The sequence below is a fragment of the Phocoena phocoena genome, chromosome 4 (assembly GCF_963924675.1).
Source record: "Phocoena phocoena chromosome 4, mPhoPho1.1, whole genome shotgun sequence".
In the NCBI taxonomy this organism is placed as follows: Eukaryota; Metazoa; Chordata; class Mammalia; order Artiodactyla; family Phocoenidae; genus Phocoena; species Phocoena phocoena.
The window spans coordinates 135,219,167-135,243,468 of NC_089222.1; the positions used below are offsets into that span (position 1 = coordinate 135,219,167).

Here is a 24,302-nt window from a genome sequence, read left to right on the forward strand (position 1 = left end):
ACATCAGGAGAGTGCTTAGTGAATCCTGGTGATTATGGTTCTTACTGATTGAGAGTTTATGTGTAAATATATATATTTCGGTATTTAGCCATTTTCAGCTTTAACACTAAAACCGTGGTGCCTTACATTGTCTGTCATCAACAGTGGTTGTCAGATTTGAATGAAAAGTTGGGGGGAATTATTCCAGAGAGATCCTACGGGGGAGTAGGTGGGTATTCAGATTTTATAATAAGTAAAGGAGCCTTTTATTAAAGCAGGAGGGGAAGAAAAGTTTTGTTCATGAAGCAGATTTCTCCTCTGGGGAGGATATATACAGCTATTTGATATCAGAACTCTAAGCTAGTTTCTTAGATGATTAGACTAAAAAAAATATATGTTAACTATAATTTCAAATAAAACAATCCCAAAATTTTAGGAAGGGACAGAATTTTGCTCTTGCTTTCAGGTCTCCGTGCTTTTACCTAGAAGTAATACGAAACACCTAGAGGAAATGTTTATAATATAAAATGTTTAGTTCCATTTATTTAGCTGTATCTTATAAATATATTTGTAAGATTAATGTTCTATATTCCAGTGTTTGTAGAATACTATTGGTGACATTTTATGGGAGCATTGACTCTTGATTCCCTGTCAGGGGTTGAAATAAAGAATTTATAGAGAAAAGGAAAGTTCTTCTAAATGGTCAACATTTTAACTGAATAGTACTTTTAATTTTTTTTACCTGTTAGTCTTTTTCATTTTAATAAATGTAAACGGAATTTGCGGTTCTTTAGTTTTGAGCATGAAACATTTAGGCAAATATCACAGATTTGATCTCAGCTTTGCTATGATCCTTAATCCCCCCAATTGTTTTGCACATGAGTGCTCTTTGACATAAGTATGAGTGGATAAACGTGGATGGATCAACATAAATCCATATCTTACGGAATATCAACTCATCAGACTGTGTGCCCTACTGCCATAGCATCGTCTTCCTACCCAGAAGCCAACCAGCATCATCCTCAGTAAGGAGTGGCTGCAGAACCTTGATCATATTTGTGTCAATTTGATTTATAAATGAAATCAAAAGTGTTGGAAAACATTTTAAAAATTGTCCTCGGGGGCATTAATTCTTGGTAATAAAGTTAGCAAAGACTTATTGGGTAGAAGATATAAATGTAGTCTCTGACATAAAATTTCCTTGGGTTAACTATTTATATTTATCATAAATGTCCAGAGGTAGCTTGCCATTAAGTCTAGTGATTGTTTACATGTTAGGACAGTTTTTGTCTCTGGCAACTGTGCTTGATTTGTTATTATTGAAGAATATTTCCCTGTCCAGTGGAGCTAAAATTCCCTTATATTTAGAAGCTCTAAATTTTTGAAGTTTAGGAAAGCTGAGTTCTTGTGGTAAGATGAAAATTTTAATTGAAAATAAAACAACTAGGTCCTGGCAGTGCTAGCATGTGTTAAGTACAGCTTTGTTGTTCATTCTTCTCTCCTTAGATTCTCCTAGGTGATTAACATGGAATTTCTTTACCATTTAATGATTTATCTGTTTCTTATTATGATTCATTTGGATTAAATGTACAAGTTAACTAAGAATTGCACTAAGGAATTTTATGTGAAATAATGAAAAGGTTCATAAATCAGTTTTTAAAACCAAGCCACGTAACAACTTGAGGCAGTGTGTATTTAGTGTGGCTTTTGTTTCTGTAGTTTTCATTTTCTACATGAACCTCTTTGTATTTTATTAATTTTGGCTAAATATTTTAAAATCATGTTTTGTATGCAGGTTAGGTGCTTTTTCTTTAATTCTATTTTCTTAAAATTAAAAATTTCCTTTTTTACCATCTTTTGAGATACCTGCAGTTACCCCTGTAGAAAATAATTTGCCTATTACAGGGATTATTTTTTCCTTACCTGAGTGACCACCTTCTAATGTCTTTAGTTCTTTTATATACTTTCATTGACTTTATAGGAAATACTTAAGATAATTGTTCTATTTATATAAACAGTTGGGTTAACAAAGGTGGGGGAGGTAAACTGACTTAGAAGGGTTTTTTAAATGAAGATATAGAAGGTACACAGTTACAACTTAGGCCATGAAATGCATGTTATATGGTGTCAATTATGTTTCATTAGTCCTGACAACTTTTTAGGTTATAGAAGTAGTAATCTGCTGTGTTACTGATGTAGAGGGCTGAAATAACTTGGACAGGTTTTTATTAATGTGAGAAGTGGAATTATAATTCAGGATAGTCTTTTATGTGGATTTCACCTTTTAGAACAAGTCCTAGGGAGAAGGAAATTAAACATTTCCTCCCATTATTACTACACATTACATAGAAAGTCTGTCGTGTATTAGTGGAAATAAATAAGGCTTGATGATAGTTTGATAACAGTATTCTGTACACTTAAAGATAATTTTCCCCCCAGTTTTTAGCATTCTAAAACTTTTAGCATCATTTTGGTACCTTTTACACATTACTGGTTTTGAGCAACAATAAAAGATGATTAAGACTCTAAAGCCCTGCTACACTGTATAGTTTACTATATACTATATATACACAAATGCTATACAGTCCAATACAGTAGTCATTAAGTGAACCACTGAAAAATCAGTTCTTTAATTGCACTAGACACATTTCAAGTGCTCATTAGCTTTCACTGTAGAAAATTCTGTTGGACAGTGCTGTTCTAAAGGGTAGCTGTGATATTTTATGAGTGTTTTAATACTGATGCGTAACATTTGGTGTAGTCTTTGAATATTACTGCTTTGGGGCTTTTTATTGCATATCCTGAGTTACCTTGAAAACCTGGAAATATGCTTTTTGATACAAACTCTTGAGAATCCTTAAGAGATTAAGATAATCCTGATTGATTATACTTTGAGTATATTTTTCCACATTAAAAAGTATGAATATGAAATTAATAGTCAAATTACTATTTGGTAATAAAGTTTTGACATGAACTTACAGCTCACTTGGTAAGCCTGTTGAAGAATAAATGAAGTTGTATTAGGAAAAAACTAGTTGTAATTTTATCTAAAGTAAATTTACATTAAATCCCAATGTTGATATATTAAATAAATACTATTTAAATAAATAAATAAAAATTCCTTTCAGAGTGAGATGTGAATTTAACGTATAATATTACTGAGATTTGAATGAAGTTTCAGCCTGAGGAGGATGATGGGGTATTTAGGTTACCTACTTACTTAATAAAGGTTAAAAGAGAAAAAAGTGTGAAGATATAAATATGTCTTCAGAAGGAAGAATTCACAGATAGGTATGTTAATTTGCTTTCCAGTTGGGAAGAAGTAATTTTATTTTAGAAAAGTTGGGAGTTTTTGGAGCCATCTTAACTACATTTTTATGGCTAATTTACAGTTGGAAATTGGGGGATCGGAGCTTGGGGTGGTAATGGGTAGGTGCATTTTCCTCAGTATCTCCTCTGTGTTTCGACTTTTTAGAATAAAAACCTATTATTTTATACCTAAATACCCTAACACTTAGATTTGTAGATGGGTATGAAACCCAAAGTAATTCTGGCAAGGTTAAAGAACAGTACTTGAGATATATTTAGTGGGCTTTCAAAAATTACTTCGATGATCTTAACATCTAAGGCCAAAGGAATGTACATTTTGACCTAAGATATCTGGGTTCCCACTTAAAGTCCCAGCAGGTGATCACAATTGTAATAGAAGTGAAAAGTGAACCTACTAAGTTTTCTAGTGTTTCAATCTGGCTTTGCTTATATAGCCCCAGAAATATTCTCATTAGTGTGGATAATTTACTAAGTTGACTAAGAAATTAGGACCTTTCATAAATGAGATTATGTAAGCAGTCTAATAAACAGTTACAGAATGAATTCAGTTTAATTCTGCTTTCATTTTAAGAAGGCAAATATATAGAAATCTGTACTTTCTGGTACCTTGTGGAAGAAAAATTGAGTTTTGCTAAAGGAATCTTATTAGGTGATTCAGCAAGATAACTAAGAATGATGGAGTGATTAAGGGGTTCTGAAGATAGGGAAAAGGAAGATTAGTAATCTTTATGCATGAGGTATAATTATTCTCTCAAAGTCATACACCCTTCTCAACTATATAGGTCTTATTTTTAAAAGAAGTATTTCATACTCAACTACACAGTCAAATTACAGGTAACCTTAGTTTAGCTTTTTAAAAAAACCTTTGTTATTTTACTGACTTCCTTGTATTTGTCACATCCATGCAGTACTTACTAGTCATTCTTTGTAAATGAATTTAGGAATACTTCATGTCAGATAAGCGTTTTCCAAAAATGAATTTTCTTGGGTGAAATACTAGAAAATATTAATGGGTTAAGTAGTGTTAGAAGAAAAACAAGTATTAAGAATTGGTGAGTTGACACACATCAATCAACCTAACCTCTTAATGTTAGAACCAAAAACATCAAATTTTTTTTTCTCTGGTTGAGCCCTCCACAAATTTGGCAAATAACGGTATTTGCTCTAAAGATTATCCTTAAAAATTTCTTGGACATTATGATACTTCCTGAAAAGTTAAGTTCCATCTGCTTAGCTTAAGCTTTTTACAAGTAGAATATGAGCTTTGAAAAGGAGGACCTAAGACATTTCAAACGTATTTTAAGTGTTTCAATTAATTATGTACCCCACAGAAGTATTTTAACTTCCACCATAAATGTACATAAACTGAAAACAAAAGATCCACTTACTTATATAGTAAATATATTCTTTGAAGAAACCGAGTTCCTAAGACCAAACTATATGAACAACTGCAAGTAGGTGAAAACGTGCAGACAGACGAGTGAAGGAACGATCACTGATGTGATAGTGGTTTTCTGCTTATTTAAGAACCTTGCTTATTGCTTTTGAGGGTTATGCTGAGAAGTAGGGTAAAATGAAAAATGCTAATGAGTACAAAATTGTTAAAAAATTCGCATTTATTATAAATGACTGTTTTGTTAGTGAAGGCCAGAGATTAAGTTCTTCGTGGAACTTTCTATGATTGTAATTTGATGTAGTAGAAAGAAGTCGGATTTTAGGTTGAGTTCAACTGCTGCCTGATACTTTGTAACTTACCTTAAACAATCCTTGTCTGTCTTTCAAGGTTAGTTTCTTCTCCCTACTTTACAAAATTTTATTCTATAAAACTTATTTTGTTTTTGACATGAAGCAACTAAAGATATGAGCATTTTTCAGAATTTAGGGGGTCTGTTGTTATTTGAGATAATTATCTGTATTTTCTTTCTTAGCCTGTGGACATCTCTACAGCAATGAGTGAGCGGGCACTTGCTCAGAAAAGACTCAGCGAGAACGCATTTGACCTTGAAGCTATGAGCATGTTAAATCGTGCTCAGGAACGGGTATGTAGCAGTTTTAATATCTACATGATCATTTATCTAGCAAGCTCACTTAAAGTGATTTGGGGCTTGATCATTCAGTATATGTTGTGTACTGTGGGGCAGGAGCTGTTTCTTGAGAGAATAAAAATAGAAAAAATTATCTGCCCTCATAGAATTTATAATCTAATGTATAAAAATAGCTAAGTGCCCATAATAGCCCTGTGAGGTGTATTGAGTTTCCACTTTCCATCTGAGAAGACAGGTAAAGAGTGGTTAAATGAGGCCCAAGGTCACAAAACTAGTTAAGTAGGGAACTGGGATCCAAACCCAGACAGTCTGAATCCAGAGTCTGTGCTTTTTTAACAGTGGACAGCGGCTCCATAGGCTGCTTTTCTATGGGGAAGCAGTAAGTACATGTTCAGAGAGAAAATACATTGACTGACAATACCGGGTGTTCAGTAAATATACTTTGAGTGAATGACAGCTAATTCTTCAGTTATCACAGTGTTTGAACAATTTCCTATGTTTATTATTCTCTAACTATGTATCTTGAATTTATTCTCGATTTGTAACACTTCAAAGAAAGTAATTAAAAATTGAGGTTGTCAGATTAGCATGCGTTTATGAGATATGTAAGCAGGAGGGCAAGGATCCTTTGCCATATGAGTGATTTTCTATATTCTTCATGTATCCGTGTGATACTTTGAAGAATGAGTGTGAGCTGTGCTTTTTAGTTGTTAGAGATATATCTCAGATTTTATCAGTGGGATCCACTGAGCAGTTACTGAATTGCTGCTTTGGAATGTTTAGGAAAACAGTTTTAAAGATGTACAAATTCAGTATATTGTTTTTGAAAAGTTGAATATTTAAGTTTGTTATTAAGCCTTTTCGGGAACTAAGTAAACCATTTCATTTAGGGAATTAAATTAATACCAGTAGCACTTTAACTAGAGAAGTAATTTTACTTAATTGAGGCCTCTTCTTTTCTTCAGATTGATGCCTGGGCTCAGCTGAACTCTATTCCTGGCCAGTTCACAGGAAGTACGGGAGTACAGGTTCTGACACAAGAACAGTTGGCCAATACTGGTGCCCAGGCCTGGATTAAAAAGGTACACAGCACATGCACATACAAAAGTGTCCACGTACGAAGTTAAAATTTTTAAGAAAATGTTCTATTAAAAGTGCAGAAAGAGGCCAGTGAATCTAACCAATTTCATGGTAAATTTGCTATGTGTATATATATCCTCCAGGATGGACACTGAAGATGGATCGATTGATGAGACAATGGCTAATGTATAAATATGGCTCAAGAGCCACTTAATTTATATCCTGCTGCTCCTGGGTTTTGTGGGGGTGGTTTTTTAAACTGTGTTTTGAATGCTAACAGTGTATCTCAGGTGCTGTTCAGAATATTCCACAGTTCCTGTTGGACAACCAATCTAATGATTTCAAAGCAGTGGTTCTCAGATTTTTTTCTCATCATGGGATACTTTATTACAGGTTTATTTTTGGTGCACTGCCCCCAAGAGCCTTCTGCCACCTGATTTTCCGTTCCTCTATTCCTGTGCCCTTCTTCCCCTCTTCCTTAGTGCCTGCGCCCTCCTGTAAGCTCCCTTGGCCCCTAGTCCTCATTCCTGTTGTGATCTCCAGCCCCAGGTCCCCATGGTTGTCAGCTGTTGGTTACAGCACGTGGTTGGGAGGCCCCAGTGTTAGTGCTGCATGTGGTTATCTTGCCAGGGGTCTGGAAAGCTGGGGGAGGATGGCTGAAGTGTTGGGTGGGCAGTGCTGAAGGGTGGGGAATCGGGTGGGACGGGGATGGCGAATACTATCTGTGGACCACCATTTAGGCCCTGGTGGCCTCTGGTGATCCACAGGTTCAATTTGAGAACCGCTGATCTCGTGAAAAAACAGGATATGTAAGACCTAAATTCAAGGGAGAGGACGGACGCCTCGTGCTGTGAAGATGTAGGTGCTCCTGGTTTCAGATTCCTCCTGCAGTGAGACGTGTGCACTCCACCTACGGCTGCCTCATTGTTGGGGGAGTCTTAGGTGGTTACAGAGGGCTTTCTGAAGAAAATGTATTCTGGTGAAGGGAGTGGCTTGGTTGGATGGGTGATGGGGAAATTTGTTTCAGGAGTACTGGCAGCATAGCAGTGCTGAAACTGGGAGGCTGTGTGGTCTAATGGATTGGGAAGGTTTCTTTATCCTGCTGTACTCCTGACTCCTTTTGTGATTGTGGCAAGTAATTACTTGGAATTTCAGTCTGCAAGTGCCTTCTTCCTGCCTCGCAGGGTGGTGATCAGTAATGGGATGGGTACCTATAGAAAACTGCTGAGTGCCAGTGAGTGAGCTGAATTTCTGAAAAGTCATATTTTTTGTTGCTTTGGACCTTTTAATCTCAACTTTTTTTTCAATTTTGATAGCATTATCTCTGGTGATCTTATTAACAAGTTAATGTAAAGCATATCCTTACTTTGCCTGCCTCCCTTTTTGGGGGAGGGGGGAATAGTTGCACCAATATGTATATAGTGAGTACACAATCAAGTTGGTTAAAAAAATTACAACTTAGTTTACTAGGGGTTGATGTTGGAAAAAAGATGAAAATCTAGCAAAATATTTTTAAGCTTGAATTAGTTTTGGACTAATTATATTACAGTATTTAAGATACCAAAGTGATTCATGTAGTACTTGAAAAATGGCTTTCACCTCATTGGGAATAATTATAAATGTACATCTATTTCTTTAACAATTTTAGTTCTTTAATACTATTTAATGTTGAAGTTGAGTACTCCATATTTCAGAAAGTTAGACTTGAAGTTTATGTGGGTGTTTAGCATATAATAATTAAATAGTCATGTACATTACTAGGTAGAAACTTCAGAATGTGATTCCATTGCAAAGTTGGTCTTCATTTGTGCAGTGAAGTTCAGATCCATACATAATGCTACAGACTTCTAAACGTCATCGCTTTAACATAACTCTTACAAAATGATTAAATTGGTTCCCTGTAAACTTTCCCTTAATTTTTTTTGATTTCCAGTCTTGTAGACAGTTGGCACATTTTAAATAATTTACATCATTTAAAATGTAGACATAAGTCATTTTTGATAAGTTATCACAAGAGAAAGATGTGTTCATTCATCAGACCAAATTTTTAAATAATTATAGAAGAAAGCAGTGTTTTCAGTTCCATTTGTATGTTACTGAACAATATATGCTGCTAATATCAGTTAAGGCCAGGAACATTTTATTTATAAAAATGAGCAAAAACATGGAAAAAGTCATTAGGCAGCTAGAAATTTAACATTCATCTTCACTGTCAAGTATCACAAACTGTCTACTTGTTTCATTTAGAAAACTTTTTCAGAATGTTCATTTGGTGTTTTCTTGCCTTGCTGTAGGCCAGCACCCTCTTTTAATGTTAAAGAGTACATGGAATGCCAACATTCTCCATATTCTTTTTTAATTTGCTGCAGTGTATTCTTAGATGAAAAAGTATGAGACTTTATTATTAGTAAAAAAAAATTTAAATGGTTGTTGATTTGAAAGAAGCTTTATTTTCTGGAATGAAATGATTTGGACATGACCTGATGAATATTGTTTACTTTTGTAGTCTCATTAATTAGCTTTTTTGTTGAACTGTATACACACTGGTGTAAAGATTTGAAGATATTAGAGAATGGAAACAAAATCGGAAACCTGCGTTATTGGGGATTTGTATTATACTCTGCACAGTTGCCCTTTTTTTTAGGAGTGTTTCCTGGAAAAGAGGGGCGGATGAACCTGGAAGTAAGTAAAAGTAACTTTAGGTGTGTAGCAACAAGGCAGTTGGTATCCAAGCATCAGCTAACTTTTCTCTGTCCACCAACACTGCATGGCCTGCACCAAGTAAGGAACTGAACCAGGGGTATGTTTTTACCTCCACAGCTGCCTCCTTCCATCAGAGTACCATGTTGAACTTAATGTCTAGTCACACTTCATTGGCATGTTTTCTCCCCAGCAGATAATTAAAAAGCTGGGAAAAAATAACAGTACACAGTTTTACTATGGTGTAAAACCAAGATTTAAAAATTCAGTATTAACTTATCAGTAGAGGAGATTAATGTATACTATTTCTAGAGCTACCAAAATTTTTGACTGCCTCTGTTGATAAGTTAATGACTTTTGCTTACATTTGCTAGAGAATGTAAATCTAGAATGTTTAATAACAAGGGGAAATATAACATGATTTGGAGATGTATGTTATAAATTTTTAAAAAATGGACATAAAGATCAACAGTAGAATTCAGTGGTTTGTTACATGTACGTGGATGCCCTTTAAAAAGAGGCATCACATAGTTCTTAACGTGTGAAAATAACTGTTGACCGTGCTAATGTACATAGTTGTGCATCTTACGACATTAAGTGGTTTGCTGCTTTGATGGAAATTATGGTTCAGTGGGTTGGATACAAGAGAGATGACTGTTCACAGAATAACCTGTGAACTTTCACCCCTCTGTATGGAAACTTGTTTCAGGGCCAAATCCTTGTAGCTGTCTTCTTGCCCCGGTCAGTGCCAGCCCTACTATTCACAACACTGCTGCTACCGAGGCCTAGGTATGTAAACGTTTAAGGAGTTTTTTAAAAGTCTTTTTAACATCAAGTTAGGTTTTAAAAGAATTCAAAATTCAGTTTGGTATAATTACAGGGTATTTTATGTGTTATCTTTTTGCTTCATAGGGATTTTCTAAGTAAAAAATTTATACTTGATTTATGGTAGAATGGGGGGAAAAAACTTTGGATGATAACAGTATGCTTCTTCAGTGTCCAGACTATTTCTAAATGATTTCTAGGCTTTATTCATTAACTAGGTACACCTGGGACAATTAATATTATTGACTGTTTTAACATTGCCTTCTTTTTATTTTGCAAGCTAAGAAGAGATACCAGTGAACCTAAATAGTGGACGAAAACAGGAGTGTTCTAATTTTTTTTTTGGAGGGGGGCACAAGGGCCACCGTTTTAAAACTGCCATTTGACTTTGAAAATACTGTTACGTTTATGTGAAAATAATTAGATCATACACACTACAGTATGTATATAAGTATAGAAGCATTTAATTGCTGTAACTATAACAGATCTAGAAGTAAAATAAGCTTTCTTTCTTTAAAAAGTTGCACTGAGTTTGTAGTCAAATTCTAACTATAAAATGGGGATATTTTACCTTTCTTTCTTTGGATAGGATCAGTTCTTAAGAGCAGCCCCAGTAACTGGAGGAATGGGAGCCGTTTTGATGAGAAAAATGGGCTGGAAAGAAGGAGAAGGATTAGGAAAAAACAAAGAAGGAAATAAGGAACCTATCCTGGTTGATTTTAAGACAGATCGAAAAGGTAAGTTTTTTTAGAATGTTTATTATACCTCCTCTAACATTTAGGATTTCATTACTACCATAAATTCTTCTGATGTCAGTGATCCTGAACTGGAGGCACTTCTTACAGTATATATAGCTTTTTGTTAGGAAAAAAATGTTTAACCCATTTTCAGAAGCTTTATATATAGATGGAGACACTAATTTGAGCGTAAAAGGCAACAACCTTTGTTATGTGCAATATATGATTAAGTTTTTAATTAGATTTCATATTTAGATAGAATTTCCATTTTGTTTTCTCTTGACAGGGAACATGTGCTTGTTTTTGTTTCTAGGATTTATTTTTTCTTTCAAAGATATTTATCCCACATATTCTCATTTTCCTATTAGAGAGTTCTGTTTAGTCTTCACTTTCTAAACCCCTTTTGCACATCCCTTTTTTCAAGCTCAGTAATTGAGTTCTGTTGGGTTGGGACTGGAGAGTAGACCCACTGCTGACAGCAGTGTTACCTCTTCACATTGCATTTCTTCCCTTGGAATAATGTCTATTGTAGAATCACATGGGGCTGCCAGCTAAATGTGATTTCAATAGCTTGTTTAAACCTGATTTTTAAAAACTGGAAAATTTAAAACTAATTTATTTTCCTTATCTTTGTAATCAGAAAGTTAAGTTGAAGTTAATGCAGTTAAATTACTGTCCTAATGAATTTGGAAACCAACTAGCTCTGACTAAATTATGTATTTTAAAAAAATGTTTTGCATCAGAATTTCTACATTGTCATCTACCAAGAGTAATATGTTGCCATTTTATTCCAAATTGGAGAGAATTTATTCTAATAGTGATACTCGGAAATAGGCTGGAAATAACACAATCATCCAATAATGCAGCATTATTGCAAACTTTAAATTAGAAAACGACATGGTACTTACTGTCACATTGACATTATACTGCTTATACAAGTTGCATAGATTGTGTGTGTCATAAAAGGTGGTTTATGAGAAGACAACATCTGTGGGTGCATTGCATAATTCCAGGGAATAGTCCCTTTGGAATTGTGCAGTGTGGCCTGGGTTTGAGAAAGCATAGTGGCAGAATTGGCAAAGAACTGGTTGAAAAATTCCCCCTAGGATTTAAATGATTTTAGTTAGGAATGTAGCTAAATAAACCCCTTTTGGAAAGTGAGGCTGAGGCTGTTGGTCTTTTGAGTACATCTCACGTTTGAAGTCAGAAAGGGCTTGTTGGCTGGAAAAAGAAATGGACCCATTTATCCACGAGAGCCTTTCTCACTTTTTTTTGGCCTAAAATCCTCGACTTCTGGGCAACATACTTAAACTGAGCATCATTTTTCAAGGGATGAGAAACCTTTAGAAATCATTTGCAAAGAGCCACTACTTTTTAAACTTAGGAAGAAACAGATCTGGAGTTGTTGATAATTATAGCAATTTATGTATTCACATTAACTTCTCTGAAAATTTTAATTTTGTACAATTTCCAATACTAAGATAAATGAAGACAATGTATAGATTTATGTATTGAAACAACAAAATAGAAGTCAAGATCAAGGGTAGTGGGTGGGTGTTGACTTCTATTTGAGGGCCGGGATTGAGGTTCAGTTTCCTATAGAGGGAGTAGTTGTTTCGCTATATTGTAATTTTAAACGCTTTGAAATTTATTCAGTGATCATTGTTTTTTTTTAAGGTCTTGTTGCAGTAGGAGAAAGAGCACAAAAGAGGTCTGGAAACTTCTCTGCCGCAATGAAAGATCTGTCAGGTGAGAGTAGTTTTGAATTTCTTCTTGTTCCACCTTCCCCTTGAATTCAAATTTGTTGCCTCAGATGTGGAGATAATTATAACTGGTTATTTTTTTCTCTGCAGGCAAACATCCTGTGTCTGCCTTGATGGAAATCTGTAATAAGAGAAGGTGGCAACCACCTGAATTTCTCTTGGTCCATGATAGTGGCCCTGATCATCGCAAACATTTTCTCTTTAGGGTAAATATGAATTTCTGCATTAATTGTATACATTTGTTAATTTGATAACTTGATGTTAGAGGGTGAGGGATAAGCATTACATGACCACAGGATTAATGTATTGTTTGTGGGTTGGGAGTGTGTATATGTGTATATGCTTTAATGTGACCTGTTAATATCCTATTATTTTTTAAATGTTGGCGGGAAAGATGTGGGCAAAATCTGGTGAACAATTTGTTGACCTTTCCTAGTGGAATGTGGGGAACTAATTGTTTTTATCAGGCTTCCCTCCCGCCGTGCCCCCCCGCCCCCCGCGCTTCAATTTGGAGACCTGCTCTTAATTTGCAGTCAAGTCCCTTTTCCCAAATGATTTGCTTCTTTTAGGGTTGAGAGTTATTTGACTTACATGGTATGGGTTTTATATTTTTGTAAATTATCTTTCTAGCATTTAGTGAAAAAATTACAAAGCTAATAGATATTAAAGTTTGATGCTGTTCTTATTGTATGTTTTTCTTGAATAGGTATTGAGAAATGGAAGCCCTTACCAGCCCAATTGTATGTTTTTCTTGAATAGGTATTGATAAATGGAAGCGCTTACCAGCCCAGCTTTGCCAGCCCTAATAAGAAGCATGCTAAAGCCACAGCAGCTACTGTGGTTCTTCAAGCAATGGGCCTTGTACCAAAGGACCTCATGGCTAATGCCACTTGCTTCAGGAGTGCCTCACGTAGATAGATTGAGGTTTTATATTAATCATTTCAGATAATTTTACTCTGCATCAAAATGTATTTCCTCTTTAATGTTGTAAATATTTGGCAATTTAAGACATTGTGTAAAAAGCAATCTGTACAAACATCTCCAGGCTTTGATTTTTGTACCATGGAAATTGTATTTAACCATACAAGGTTTTGGTATGTTTATATTGTTTACCTTAGTGATGTATTTGTTTAAGTGGCTAACATCCAAACGATTGTTTGAAGGCATCCGTAATCTTCAGTGTGGAATGTTAAATAACGCTTTTATACTGTATTTTGTACTATGATGTCAACTCCCCTTACTTATGGCTAGGCTGCTGTAACACTTGCCTGTAGTCAGTGAAGGGCTGTGCACCTTGTACTAGTTCACAATGGGTTCTGCTGGACAGATACTGGGCCAGTGTTATTGAGGTAATCAAGCAAGATCTGTTCCACAGGGCTAACGCCACTGTATCCCCTTTAAATTTTGTAGAGGTTATAAAAAAAAGAAAGTGGTATGTTGTGTGATGGTCAGCACTAAGTCCTGCGTTTCTGTCAAAAGCCACTTGGGCCATGAATGAGAAGGGAGTTAAAATGAAGTCTGACTAGAATTTTACTGCAGAGGCCAAGTACATTTAGTATGGCATTGAGTTGTGATATAGTTTTACTTTGATGTGCATTTTGAATTTCAGCTACACCTAGATAGACGTAAAATGATAATTAAAATGCTGTAACCAACTTATCTAATAAAATCGGCACCCAGCCACTATTTTGTTGACTATGAGAAAGTTTAAGTTTATGTTAATTTTTAGGGTCTGATAGAATATTTCATGTGTATTACAGTGGTATTCATATGCTATGTCTCTAAACTTTATTTTCAAAAGCTTAAGGCCCAAATATAAACTTCTCTGGAATAAATGTGGTGGTTTATTTTCTGGATTACAAAGTGAACACATACTTCTTCACTACTGTTACTTCTTTACCCAATGCTTTTGATTTCTAAGCACTTTTATTTAAGAAAATTTGAATTATATATATATATATATACACACACACATACACAAATACCTACAAGAACATATTAAATACTACTTTGTCATGACAGCTGAGCATACTTTACAACTCTTAACCCTATTCTATATGGAATACAAAATACCCTTATCTGAGTTAACATGCATTAAAACAAGTAATATGTATTGAGAATAGAGGAATTGTAAACAGGTAGGAAAACAACTAAGGTGGAAGCGTCAACAATCAGCTCAGTAGATACTGTCTACATTTGTTTTCTACCTTTATAACTAGAACTTGCTAATAATCCTAAGGAAATTGTTAAAGATAATTTTGCCCTGATGCTGTTAGTCACAATGGCATGAGATAATTGATACTAAGCCTCAACTTCCATTTGCAAGGAAACGCTCAGTTTTCTACCCAATTTATAATTAGGTTAATGGATCTAGAATTTTCATTCAAGGTTTTTGAAGTTTTTTTTTTTTTGCGGTACGCGGGCCTCTCGCTGTTGTGGCCTCTCCCGTTGCGGAGCACAGGCTCCGGACGGGCAGGCTCAGCGGCCACGGCCCACGGGTCCAGCCGCTCCGCGGCATGTGGGATCCTCCCGGACCAGGGCACGAACCCGTGTCCCCTGCATCGGCAGGTGGACTCTCAACCACTGCGCCACCAAGGAAGCCCGGTTTTTGAAGTTTTTAAAAAGTTTATCTTCATATCTGAATATTTAATCAAAAGAGTAAAAACAAATGTTGATCTTGAAACCTTAATCCTATTTACTGCTTAGTGCATGTAATAAAAGTATTGTAAAGGTTAATGTTTGTAAACATTTGAGTATTTTTAAAGCTATATTCCTTTAAACTTCCAAAGTGAACTTTAAAGCCAAAGATACAAGTATCTTGAATTTCCTTGCTAGAAGGCTTTTTTCCTCAAAGATTCCGTTTAGGCTTACTTTGGTGTTCAGGATCTCCAATTATAAATGTAGTCACTCATTGCCACATGCCGTAAAGATGATTTCCCCAGTATCGGTGTTTGACTAAGGTGGTCCAGAGTTTTAGGGTGCAATCCACAGTTGGCAAGCTCCTCACGAACAGCCTCCTGTGGAAATTTGTATGCAAGTCAGTAAAAGCACTGTCAGAGTCCTTGAACACTGATGAGTTTTTAAAATTACCATGGGCTCTGACAAATAGATGCCTTACTCAGTAAGGGCAAATTCATTGTTACCATTATCAATAGAAGCTCATCCTAAGAATTTCTGCATAATGACAGCACCCAAAAATAATAATTTTGGTTATTTTTATAAGTCTGGCAAACGGATAAAAATAGTTTTAAAGGTCTCATTACCTCTAAGTAAAAAGCTATATGTCCAAAATTAAAAGCAGCTATGTTGTAAAGCAGCCACTTCAATTTTATTAAAGTGTGGATACAGATCTAGAAACTGCTGGATCACATGAAACAAGCAGCTCATTCCTCCCCGAATCTAAGAAAAAGTTCTATAGAAAAAAAGGCCTATGTGGCTAAATAAACACCCATAATTATTTATTTACCCCCGCCCCCACAGTTAGCAAGCAGGCACTGTTAGGTTCTGGATCTGAGAGGACAATGAAAACTTGCCGTTTGTTTGGGAAGTCCTTTAGTCAGTGTTGAATGCAACAGCCTGAATTCATAGAATTTACCTCACACACAAAAAAACTTTATAGTCATTATCCCTTCCCTCTTAGAAACTGTAATTGACAATATGAAGCAGTACAGTTTTAATAACTTGAAACACCAGTTTGGCTCATCATAAATGACTGACTTCATCCATTTAGTTTGAGAAAACTGCAACTAAATGTGTTTACCAGCTGTCTACTTACCTTATCCAGTACTTTATCCTTTGGTGGGCAGATATTAAATACAGCAGTTGGCTCATGTGTATACAGTCCTGCAGAAAATGACCCACTCTGTGAAGATCTGAGTAGCATAGTCATTGAATGTAGAGAATGAGGCATGACAGGACCTGTAATCTCCAAACTAAATTGATCTCTGTATCCAGAAGGAGCTTGTGTCTTCACGTTTACACTTCGCGCCTTCAAAAATAATTTAAAGAAAATTATGGTCATCTCTCAAGCTTTTGTCCCTAACTAAAAATGTGATCAATAATTTCTCATTTGGGTATTCCTCTCTTTAACAGTTAAGGAACAAAAGTAGTTCATAAGACATCAAAAGAATGTTACATGAGTAAAAAATGTTCAGTAATTCTGTTTCCAGCATCCTCTCCTCCAAATTATGAGGCTGTCAATTTAAGTATTCTAGAGAATGTAACTTTAATATGGTATCCTTTCTGATTAATGCACTTTCAATGCATAATATTAGGAAAATAAAAATTAGATTCTGTTGCTATTACCTTCAGCATATGTAACACACATGAAAATTACATGTGTAATTCTTCAACAATATGGATATATAGTTATTCTTTTCACTTATCCATGATCCAGTTTTTGAGACCACCTATAATTTAACATAACATTCTTGGCTCTATTCTTTCACTGGTTATGAAAGACAAACTTTAAGAAAGCAACTTTTCCTTATGGCAATAATTCAAATAGAACTTTTCATATAATTCCTTTGATAATAACTTTGTATCAAGGAATTTTTTTACTGGGAGGAAAGAAAAAATATGCACCATGTAAAAATGTCAGGAGTTACTAAAATACCAAGAATTTATCCTATCAAAAAAAGGAAAAGTATGTCTTTAAAGCTAGGTTATGAGGATCAGTGTAGAATTTCTTTTTTTTTTTTTTTATTACCTTAAGCATTTGCATTGTGGCGCCTCGGAAAGCTATAGGTGATAAGAGGGTTGGTGGAAGTCCTGCCTGGGGACCTGAGGTAGCAATTAAACTCTTACAGTTGATCAAAAAATTTAGCAATGTAAAGGTATTCGTTCCCTTCACCAACACAACAGACTCGGGTCTGTGATCCATTTGTACTTCATGTATCTCTTTACGCCTGGACATGACAATCAAGGAAACTGCAAATGCAAATCCCATACCAAAAGGAACAGCAGTTATCTTAATCCTGAATCACCTGGAACCCTCTTCCCCCTCTCCGAACTGGAAATGCTCTTGCTAATCCTCTTCACTGCAATTATAAGGCATCTGAATGATCAAAATGATTTTTTTGACCATCTGAATTAGCCAGAAATTGATACCTAACAAAAACTGATTTCTTCTCTAGTCAAAAATATGTTCCAGTTCCCTCACAAACTTAACCAAAATAGAATATTTTCACTTAAAAAAGTTTAATAATTGTTCATGGCTTTTTGGTACTTAGGGGTTTTTTAATGTCATGATGGAGTATCAGTTTTAATATCTTAAAGATAGTTTAAGATTATAGTTAAATAAAACTGTCAGTCAGTATTACATTGCTCAAGGGAATTCCCCGGCGGTCCAGTGGTTAGGAATCTGCGCTTCCACTTCAGGGGGCAACTGGTCGGGGAACTAAGATCCCGCATGCTGTGTGGCACGGCCAAAAAAAAAAAAAAAAAAATTACATTGCTAACTTAATTCAATGAAAATAAATTCTAGTTAACAGCAACTGAAAGGATACAGCTTGATAGAAAGTACATCTGGTTTTTTAATTTTATCTTGCACACCCATCTCTTCCAGCCAGGAAAAACTTTCTTCTTCATCCTCATCGCTGACTGCTTGCTCCCTAGGAAACTGCTATAGTTAGTCAGGGTTCCCATTTCCTAAAGCTATTTCCTCTACACTGAATCCATAAGTCACCAAATGAGGTAAAAGGTTATTTTAATCACATACTCCCCATGTTCCAAGCTTGTTCCAGACTCTTTCCTCCTCTCATGGCCACTTTCTTTTATTAAAGGCAAAGAAAATTCAATACCTACATGAGAAAAGAAAAATATAACTATGTTTTCTTTAATATAATCTGAAGGAATTAAACAGGCATGCCTGATTTGTAGAGAGTATATTTGAAAATGAGTTTTTACTCCTGATGTATTAAAGCAGTACTTTTCATGCTTTCTTGACGGCAGCTCACAACACACATATCTCCTTGAAACAAATGGTTCAGGACAATACATAGTCTCACTACATGTGGTACTCTTTCATCAAGCATATACTACTCTATTTCATTTTTTTATAAGGTGCTGAATGAGTCCACTGAATAGATTTCATGACCCACTAATGAGCTGACCCTCTTTAAAGATCATGTTATCAAAAGGGGGTAGATAATTTGTACTATAAAAGAATTTCTATAGGAGTATATTCAGATTGGGACATTCCAGCTTGATATATGTTTAGAGATCAGAGAAGGGAACACAACTTAAAGCTATGTATAATGGACAGCTTAATTAAACGCTGGAAAAAAAATCAAAAAATGAATAAAATAATTCTTAAAACAATTAGATAAAACTGGTAGAAGATAATTCAACTGCTAAAAGACAGTTCAAATTTTAGCTTTTAAGGAGTGTTCACTATATAGTGTGGTATTCTCACTTTAAACCTATAGTTTTACCTTCGTTTTTCATAGCTTCTCTTATACCTCTAGTTGTAGGAGACATGAGAGCCGTGATTACATCATCTGCTAATCCCGCTGCACGGAACAGGATAGTAAACTGATAGGTACAAACGTAGAAATAGGGGCAAAGTTTTGTCTTCAGCAGATTATACAGAGAAGTAAAGCTCACACACCTATGAAGAAAAACATTTTTCTTTAGGCATTGTTAAAACTAACTCAACATCTAAAATTTTTTTTGTATAACTTAATTTGATACTCACCTGATTTAAAACACAAATATTACAGATAATGGTCTGAATTTTTGCCATGACATAGAACTTGGCTTTTTAAAGGACTGAAATTGGTCACAGGACTCACTGATGACTTCTAAATACTTTAACGAACAGTGTTTACCATTTAAACACTAGCCATTTTTTCTTTAAACAAAACTTAATTGATAAGTGGTTGCTGACTTTTGTTTTTTAAATAAATTTATTTTATTTTATTTATTTTTGGCTGTGTTGGGTCTTTGTTGCTGCGCACGGGCTTTTCTCTGGTTGCAGCAAGTGGGGGGCTACTCTTTGTTGCGGTGCGTGGGCTTCTCATTGCAGTGGCTTCTCTTGTTGCGGAGCACGGGGGCTCTAGGTGTGCGGGCTTTGGTAGCTGCGGCACACGGGCTTCAGTAGTTGCGGCCCGCCGGCTTAGTTGCTCCGCGGCATGTGGGATTGTCCCGGACCAGGGCTCGAACCCGTGTCCCCTGCATTGGCAGGCGGATTCTTAACCACTTTGCTACCAGAGAAGCCCTGGTTGCTGACTTTTTTAAAGCTTTTTTTTTTTTTTTTTGCGGTATGCAGGCCTCTCACTGTTGTGGCCTCTCCCGTTGCGGAGCACAGGCTCTGGACGCGCAGGCTCAGCGGCCATGGCTCACGGGCCCAGCTGCTCCGCGGCATGTGGGATCTTCCCGGACCAGGGCACGAACCCGTGTCCCCTGCATCGGCAGGCGGACTCTCAACCACTGCACCCCCAGGGAAGCCCTGGTTGCTGACTTTTAATAAGTAGCTTCCACTGATGAGAAGGGAAGCAGCTACTGGCAAAAAGTATAATAACGTTAAAGAATTAGGTCTCTATATATTTATCAAACACTTATATATATATTCCACAACTACGTGAAGAGTGAACAAGAGCTGGGAATTCCCTCCCCATCTGGTGGTTAGTACTCTGCGCTTCCACTGCAGGGAGCATGGGTTCGATCCCTTTGGTCAGGGAACTAAGATCCCACAAGCCGTGCAGTGTGGCCAAAAAAAAAATTAAAATTAAAAAAAAGAGTGAATAAGAGCTAAAAAAAGCAAACAATTAACATTTTTTTTTCTTTTTGGCTGTACCACGCAGCATGTGAGATCTTAGTTCCCTGACCAGGATTGAACCTGGGCCACAGCAGTGAAAGCGCCAAGTCCCAACCACTGGACTGCCAGGGAATTCCCCAAAAGTAAACAATTTAAATGTTAGTTATTACAGTTTAAATAATTCAGAAGGACACAGAAATCCATCTACTACTGCTCATCTCCACATCATAAATAAAATAAGGAGAAAATACTGCTAAAATGGGTTGCACAAATTTTTACTAATCTTACCAGTCACTCATTAAAATGTGTTGCAGGGTTTCATCATTTGACCAAGGGTTTGCCTTTCCAGCCATTTTTCTGTCAGCTCCAATACGAGGGAACAATGGTAGCCACGACAAGGCAGGGTGGAGCCAATAGATAAGGCTCTGCTGGAAGGCACAACGGAGCTCAGTGGAGAGTTTGGGATCCTAAAATACAAAGATGATATTGGACAGTTCTTGCCCCAGTAGAAATACAGAATTTAATTAAAAAGACACTGAATATACCAAACACTTATTCTCAGGATCTTTACTGCTTCCTGTAAGAAAGTGTTAATAACTGTTACAGGGGCTAAAATGTAGTTTATTATTGTTTGGGAAAACCTTCCTTCCCAGCCATTACAGTCTGTTAAACCACATACCAGAAGGGATGCTTAGACGCAGATGGGAATATTCGCCTGTCTCTACCATCCTCGAGAACAGTGACTATCACTCTTTATCACCAGGGCGGGTGGTGGTGGTGGTGGGAGGGGGTGGCGGCTGCGGCGGGGGTGGGTGGGTGGGTGGATGTGTGTGTGTGTGTGTGTGTGTGTAACACTATATTCAACCCCCTCCCCTCATAGCACTGTTTCAAAAGTAGCCAATAAAAACCGATAATCCCAATCACAAATCATATGGATCTATTTATCAAAAAAGATGTACCAAGGCCTCTTTCAGGTAATCTTTTAACCTAGTTTGAGTTGATGAGCTGCTTGAAAGTAATGCAATTACATTTCTCTCTAAAACCTTTCTAGCACTCATTAACTCTTGTAAATTTACAACAGACCATCACCCAGGTGGTAAGAATTAGTGCATTTAAAAAATACAGTATACATTATGTGAGAAAACCAGTAAAATAACCAATCTGTCTTTGCAATCCTACTCCTCAATTGCTTTTCATTTCCTTATATTTTCTTTCTCAAAAGGCCTTAGAAAAGGATAGTGTAGTTCAAACAATTCCTGCCTGCAGCAGTGACTAATTCTCAGGACAGGTCTATAAATTTAACAGGCAGTTACTAAATCTGATTTAAAAAACACTATGAAAGCAGCATTTGAGAAACAAAAAATTTCCCAAGTCTCTGTGTCTTTAAATGTCAAAAGAAAAACTTAATGGAAGGAAATATCTCTGATATTTTGCAGAGAAGTACATTTTACACTTAATTTGTTACTTTTAAGCATAGCTATTTTCTTACAGAATTACCTGTATACTTTGAGGCAAAGTAACTTCTGTTGCCCTACAATGCTGGATGACACCTTGAGCCTCTTCCTGTGCTTTCAAATGATCTGCCCAGGTAAAGGGTTGAGAAGAGGCGAAAAGGAGTCGAGTTTTAATACTCCAGTCCACAGGTAACTCAGTACTTTCTGAGGATGGAATATCAGATTCGGCGAATGATACATGAGGAGTCTTTCAGAAAACAAAGAACACAAAAATTAGTAGAGTACCAAGGAAAAAACCCTTCAATTTATAGAATTCATCAACTAACATACTCATGACCACTGAAATTTCAAAATGTTATGAACGGTACAATAAATAACACTGAACATATACTACACACTGTGAAAGAGTCTGGAAAGAGCCACACTAAACCGTTAACAGTGATGTTATCTCTGGAAAGTGGGAATTTCTTGTTGAGGCTGGTGGAAGGGCAGGTTTCACTTTTTAGTTTATTATAGTTCTATATAGTTTAGTTACAAGAGACATACTATTTTCACGATCATGATTTAAAAACATCTACTATTGATACTGCTATCAAAGCAGAAATGTTCCAAGTATTTTTTACAAAGCACTTTTTAAGCCTCTAAAACTCTGGAACCAGGTCTAAGTTGCTCTTGCAGGTAACTCAGGTTGGGTTCTTAGAGGCCATATTTAAGAAGCATTTGCCGACCTCAAAAATTCCTCCCGAACTGTTTTGCTGTCAAGTCAGTATTCTCCACGTTACAATAATTCTTCTAGATGACATTATTAAAAAATAACGGGGAAGAGGGAACTATTTCCAAGAGACCCGAAGGCCATTTATTTGCAAGAAAGGGAGACTGGGTCTTGGGAACTCTTCTAGCCTGCTCCCATTAGGACAATCTATGCATTTGTTAAACTATCACGAAAGAAGCAGCTGAGGAATGGAATCAAGAAGCGTTTCTGTGTGTATGGTGGTGGTAGGGAGGTTCAGTGATATACCACAACCCGTGGAACTCATTTGGGGATTTGGTTTGAAGATGCAGTGAAGGATTAAGTTCAAAAAGCAGCTGAGCCTGGAGGCACTGGCTCTGAGTGATGAGCTGGAGTTGTCACTACCTACAGAAGAGCGTGAAAACTGTTGGGGGCAGAAAGAAAACCCACATCTATGCCTGCTTTGGCACTGGTGCCATTATAAACATTACCACAACATAAAAGTCCTTTACCAAGGCTGATGCCTGCCATCTTTTCAACCCTGGTAGAGATGATCACTTGGGGCTCTCTGTGAAACTATTTTCCAGGTAAAACACTTCTGAGAAGTATACACTTATGTTATAAGAATATACACTCTAATGACATTTAAAAAGTATTACCTGGGGTAATTCAGTAACGGCTGTTCTTTCAGGAATCTTCTCTTCCCAGAGCAAATCATTTTCTTGATTAGAATCTAAAAACTGAGGTTAAAAAATGGTCCTTTTAAATTATAAATGATGCTGGAGTTCGCTTTAAACATGTAGACCTTCACCTGGCATACAAGTTTCTCAGCAAGTGCAGGAATTCACGTGAGTGCAAATCAGTACAACAGAGGATTTCACTTGTTTTGTGCCTGAACCTTACTATCAAAATGGACCAAGAAAAGGGCAGGTGATTTGCGCAACTAAGAACTCAGTAATCAATAATCTCAGTTCAAAAGATCCAAAAGGTTGTGGGGTAAGACAAATACTAGTAAATTCTGACCCCATCAACACTCAACATTCCCCCAACCCCAGAATAGTTTTGAGCGCGTGAGAAGGCAGGCACTGAATCACGCAGGAAAGAGGGTCCTGTAACCTTCCCATCAAACGGTGGCCTTCCAGGAGTAGTGCCAGGATTACTCGGAGCTCTCTTCCCACTGATCTCCAACCCCCCACCAGATGGCTGCAGCCCAAACTCCCCCGCCGCGCGCCGGGCGGGGCGGCGGGGTCCACTCCTCAGGACGGGAAGGCCCCGCAAGTCCCGCGGCAGCTTGCGAAGCGCACTTCACGCCGCCCCGACCTCGCAGGGCAGCCACCCCCAGGGCTCGGGGCCCCCTGAGGCCGCGGGCGGCTTCGGCTTCGCGCCCATTTCGCTCCTGGAACGCGAGAACCCGCCATCTCTACTTCACAGCCGAATCGACCCACGAACTACGAGAGCCCCTCGGCTGCCAGGCACGAAGACACTCACCGGGCCCGGCGCCTCCTGCTGGCCGCGGGACGGCACGCTGGGAGGCTCGGCGGCGGCCCGCGGCCGGTTGTCCAGGCGGGCGAAGGGGTTCCTTCGGGACGCGGCCGGGCCGCCGCCGCCTCTGCCCGCTGCCGGGAAAGGGCGGAGGGGCAGCCCGGCCTTCAGGGCGGCGCGGCGGGTCGCCGGCTCGGGCCGCTCCTCGGTCGGGGAGGCGGCCCCAAGGCTCCGGCCCCTTTTCCGTCGGAGCCGCAATGTCTCTGGCGGCCTTTTGAAACTGGGCGAGTAGCCGGGCACCGACAGTGCCATCACGCGCCTCGGAGGCCGAGGACCCGACCCGCAGCAACCGCTGGCGCTTCCCGCGCGCCGCGGCCCCGCCCCGACGTAGCCCCGCCCTCGCGGCGTCTCTCGGCGC

General features: G+C 37.5%; 2 protein-coding genes across 4 annotated transcripts in view; one reads left to right on the plus strand and one right to left on the minus strand.

The window, feature by feature from the left end:
- The window catches only part of SON (SON DNA and RNA binding protein), a 31,183-nt gene extending 16,868 nt beyond the window's left edge, over positions 1 to 14,315 (plus strand). The window contains exons 7-12 of one of the 3 annotated variants that reach the window (XM_065876863.1): positions 5,238 to 5,348; positions 6,320 to 6,436; positions 10,549 to 10,696; positions 12,374 to 12,445; positions 12,550 to 12,665; positions 13,166 to 14,315. In XM_065876863.1, coding sequence (XP_065732935.1) covers positions 5,238 to 5,348; positions 6,320 to 6,436; positions 10,549 to 10,696; positions 12,374 to 12,445; positions 12,550 to 12,665; positions 13,166 to 13,225 — 624 coding nt within the window. In that variant the 3' untranslated portion in view covers positions 13,226 to 14,315. The remainder of the gene's footprint in view (positions 1 to 5,237; positions 5,349 to 6,319; positions 6,437 to 10,548; positions 10,697 to 12,373; positions 12,446 to 12,549; positions 12,666 to 13,165) is intronic. The other 2 variants (XM_065876862.1, XM_065876866.1) reach the window with 2 other exon arrangements.
- A 1,023-nt stretch (positions 14,316 to 15,338) lies between these two features.
- Positions 15,339 to 24,196, minus strand: DONSON (DNA replication fork stabilization factor DONSON). The gene is made up of 10 exons (XM_065876738.1): positions 23,891 to 24,196; positions 23,062 to 23,142; positions 21,716 to 21,919; positions 20,507 to 20,685; positions 18,894 to 19,069; positions 18,179 to 18,260; positions 17,967 to 18,071; positions 17,168 to 17,366; positions 16,235 to 16,447; positions 15,339 to 15,476 (listed from the first exon to the last, which is right to left on the minus strand). The coding sequence occupies exons 1-10, from the start codon at positions 24,194 to 24,196 to the stop codon at positions 15,339 to 15,341; spliced, it is 1,683 nt and encodes a 560-aa protein (XP_065732810.1).
- Positions 24,197 to 24,302: the final 106 nt, after the last annotated feature.